At 39.8% G+C, this 4147-nt stretch overlaps 1 protein-coding gene across 1 annotated transcript in view; it reads right to left on the bottom strand.

Annotated features, from left to right (window-relative positions):
• RYR2 (ryanodine receptor 2 (cardiac)) overlaps positions 1-4147 on the bottom strand; it is a 592347-nt gene that overhangs the window by 241656 nt on the left and 346544 nt on the right. The window contains exons 32-34 of the mRNA XM_011935762.1: positions 2962-3170; positions 1979-2331; positions 1246-1360 (exon numbers count right to left, since the gene is read on the bottom strand). Coding sequence (XP_011791152.1) covers positions 1246-1360; positions 1979-2331; positions 2962-3170 — 677 coding nt within the window. The remainder of the gene's footprint in view (positions 1-1245; positions 1361-1978; positions 2332-2961; positions 3171-4147) is intronic.

The raw sequence follows: 4147 nt of genomic DNA, 5'->3' as shown, positions 1-4147 counted from the left end.
CACAAAAGGATGAGATGATATTCATCAGGGGTCGGTGTTTAATTTTTATTTTATTTTATTTTATTTTGAGACAGAGTCTCACTCTGTCACCCAGGCTGGGGTGTAGTGATGTGATCTCAGCTCACTGAAGCCTCTGCCTCCTGGGTTCAAGAGATTCTCTTGCCTCAGTCTCCCAAGTAGCCGGGACTACAGGTGTGCACAACCACACCCAGTTAATCTTTATATTTTAAGTAAAGTCAGGGTTTCACCATGTTAGCCAGGCTGTTCTCGAACTCCTCACCTCAGGTGATCCACTTGCCTTGGCCTCCCAAAGTGCTGGGATTATAGGCATGAGTCAGTACACCTGGCCAATGTCTGGGTTTTTATACTTATCACCCACCTTTTTGCACTTTCTTGGCCTTTGCTTTCTCTGACATAAAACATTTTGACATTTTAAACTCACTTTTTTCTTTTTTTTTTTGAGATGGAGTCTCACTCTGTCGCCCAGGCTGCAGTGCAGTGACACTGTGTCGGCTCACTGCAACCTCCATCTTCTGGGTTCAAGCAATTCTCCTGCCTCAGCCTCCCTAGTAGCTGGGATTACAGGCACCCACCACCACACTCCCCTAATTTTTACATCTTTAATAGAGACAGGGTTTCACCATGCTAGCCAGGCTGGTCTCAAATGCCTGACCTCAGGTGATCCATCCGCCTCAGCCTCCCAAAGTACTGGGATTACAGGCTTGAGCCACTGTGCCCAGCCTAAACTCATTTTGAAATAGTTCAGAACATGTGAACATCAAACTAAAATATGGGAGCACTCTACAATGAACACAACTAAATATTTTTTCAATGTAGCATTTTAGGAGAAGTAGGCTTGAGAATTTAAAATGGAAGAGAGCAAAGCTTGACCTCTCACAAATTATAATAATTGATCTTCCTTTAGACAATTCAGTAAGATGAAGAAAGTAGTTGAAAAATTCAAGGGCAACTTAAAATTTTGTCAAGAAACAGAATAGCAAAATTAAGATTATGCATGCCATTAAAAATATTTTTCCTAAAATAGCTCTTTTATTGCATAATATCTATCATAATACATAAACTTTTTTCAAACTTTCGGTCCCCAAAATATATCCAAAAACAGAAACATTTTAAAAATAATATTACTAAGTATGATGAATCAGTATGTGTTATTTGAGATGTAACGCATAATGAGTGACAATGAGTGACAAATAGAAATAAATGACAAACGCTGCAACCTCATACCGTGGACGTTTGCATCAAGAAATCATAGTCATCCCGATCATCAGCAAGGACATCTTCAGTGAGTCTTGCAGAATGGCTTGTGCTGTAATCTGGCTTTGTTCTTCTAAGCAAAAATCTGAAATATTTTAGAGGACTAACAATAAGCAACATTAAAATGTTCTGTCTACTTCAAATATGAGCATATAATCAATTGAGTTTCCTTAAACCTGGGCAACTTTGCTCCCTGGGGGACATCTGGGAATATCTGGAGATATACGTTTTTGGTTCTCACAGTGTGGGGGATGGAGTGCTACTGGCATCTAGTGGGTGGAGGTCAGGATGCTGCTCAGCATCCTTCAATGTTCAAGTTGTTTCCTCAACAAAGAATTGTCTGGCCTAAACTGTCGATAGTGCTGAGACTGAGAAAATCTGATTTAGTATAAGAAAGGATGTTAAAATAACTTGCCGCCTTTATCATAAAAAAGTACTATTTGGAGAAAATACTCTGCAAGTTTCAGGTAAGAATGTAAACATAGACATCTTTAAAAATAACTATTGAAACAGATAGCATCTACACTAACAAATTAGATGACTAACAGGTTGCTTAATTTTTCCTTATAGAATCCTTTGCACAAAGAGGAGGGGGAGGGGAGGAGGGGGAGGAAAAAACCTTACACTAGGAGACTCTTTACTCTGGACTGTAACCCTCCTCACTTAACTACAAACTTAAAATCACAGTGTATAAAATAGTAACCTTTGTTTCAGACGAGAGGGCTTTTCCTGGGCATAATCTTTGTGGTTATTAAACTCTGGTTTGGTAGCTTCTTTGTCTTTGTCAACACGATCGGGCGCTAGATGGCCATGAGCTGTCTTCATTAGAACCTCAAAATCAGAATCAGCATCATAATCTTCCAAATCATTCTTGGGTCCAAAAAGGCCAGCCCCAGGGAGCCCTCCAGCCACAGTCTTGGAGAAGACCTCCGCGCACTCGATCGGCATGCTCAGGCGATAGAACATGATATCGGTGTGGCTGTTCTGAGAGCCAAAAGACTTCTGAGTGACCTTTAAACACGGGGAACTGTCTATGGTGCCGTCTATTCTGGTCACCTAGCAAATGAAGAAGCAATAGTTCACATTCCAATCACCGTTGTCGATTTCCTGATTCTAAAGATGCCTAAGGCACATCACGTTTTCAGAATCCCAAATCAGTCCACACATGGCATCATTTTGTAAGAGATAATTAAACAGATTACTGTGCTATGGATATAGTCATAGAGTTCTGCTTCTGTCTCTAAAGACAGTTTCGGAAATTTATCTTATAATTCTATATATTCAGATTCGGCCCGACATTGCCCACACATAAAAAGGGAAGTATTTTTCCTCATTCTAATAAGCTACTTGTAACGTAACTTATCAGAATGGATGTGGCTCCCTTTGCCTTGATCTTTCTTCTAACTAAAGAGCTTGATGCGTACAAACCCCACACACAGTCTGAGCTACAGACTTTTTCACACATAGCTCAAGGGAAAAAAAAGAATTGAAAGCAAAAATTTAAGTTTCCCATCCACTGACAGCCGGTATAAAGTGCCATCTTTGTTTAGATTCCACTTCTGTATAACACATCAAGGTCATCATTTTAAGTAAGTCACAATAATTGTCTAAGCAGAAGTTCCTATGTACAAAGATATTCTTTTCCTGCTTTTTAGAAATGGCCTGATTTTGAAAGAAAAAGCAAACCTCTATATGTTCATGGTTTGATGGAACTTGGAGAAACTGAGGAAGCCTCTTGCTCAGCCACATGGTAATATCCCTGTTTGTATTAACGGCAAATGGTTCATAGCCCTCTTGTAAGCCACAGATGGTGAAGTATTTCAAGGTGCTGACATCCTTTCCAAAGTTCATCCTGCCCACTTGAGCCACTCCAAGGCTACACACAGGTATGAATCCTGGGAAGAAAAAAAAATAAAAAGTTTTAGTACCATTACTATATGATCCTGTTAGTATGGAATTATCACACATACTCTTCCAGGACTGAACTTTGTGAGAGCTGTCACTCTAGGGTGAAAAAAGTAGTGTAATAAAGGGAACAATAACATTACCTGTAAGGGTGAGAAAACCAGGATTTGATCTTGACATTATAATTTACTAGCTGTGGGCCCTAGATAAATCCCTTCTCTCATCTCAGACTTAACTCTGTAAGACAAAGTAACTGCTATGCAGCCCCTGGTCCTCCGGGGATTCCAGAGATCCCTGGCCTGCAGTGTCCTTGCTGAGCAGTGCATGCATTCTCTCATATAGGGAAAGTGAGAAGAAACTAAGTACCAGGGATGTGGTTCATTGGCCTTCCTCTTCCTTCTGGCCAAAGAGCTTGACACGTACTAACACCAGACACAGTCTGAGCTATAGATTTCCTCATACATAGCTCAAGAAAAAAAAGAGGAAAGAATTTTAAAGTTTTCCATCTACTGATAGTTGCTTCTGATCTTTGAAGAAAATTTTGGCTTTTTTTTTTCTGGAATAAACTGGATCTAAGCATGGGAGAAAAATACATGTTTAATGTATGAAGCATGTATTTATGCATGAGATATATTTATAATGCATAAATTATATAATCTTATATTTAGATGTAATAGCAATGAGCAATAGAGCAAAAACCAATAAAATATTTCTTTTATTATGCTTTATGTTCTAGGGTACATGTGCACAACGTGCAGGTTACATATGTATACACGTGCCATGTTGGTGTGCTGCACCCATTAACTCCTCATTTACATTAGGTATATCTCCTAATGCTATCCCTTCCCCCTCCCCCACCCTACAACCGGCCCCAGTGTCTGATGTTCCCCTTCCTGTGTCCAAGTGTTCTCATTGTTCAATTCCAACCTATGAGCGAGAACATGCGGTGTTTGGTTTTCTGTTCTTG

Source organism: Colobus angolensis, unplaced genomic scaffold, assembly GCF_000951035.1.
Source record: "Colobus angolensis palliatus isolate OR3802 unplaced genomic scaffold, Cang.pa_1.0 Scaffold148, whole genome shotgun sequence".
Taxonomy (NCBI): domain Eukaryota; kingdom Metazoa; phylum Chordata; class Mammalia; order Primates; family Cercopithecidae; genus Colobus; species Colobus angolensis.
The sequence above is the reverse complement of the archived record's forward strand: the minus strand, read 5'-3'. Positions and strand labels throughout refer to the sequence as shown.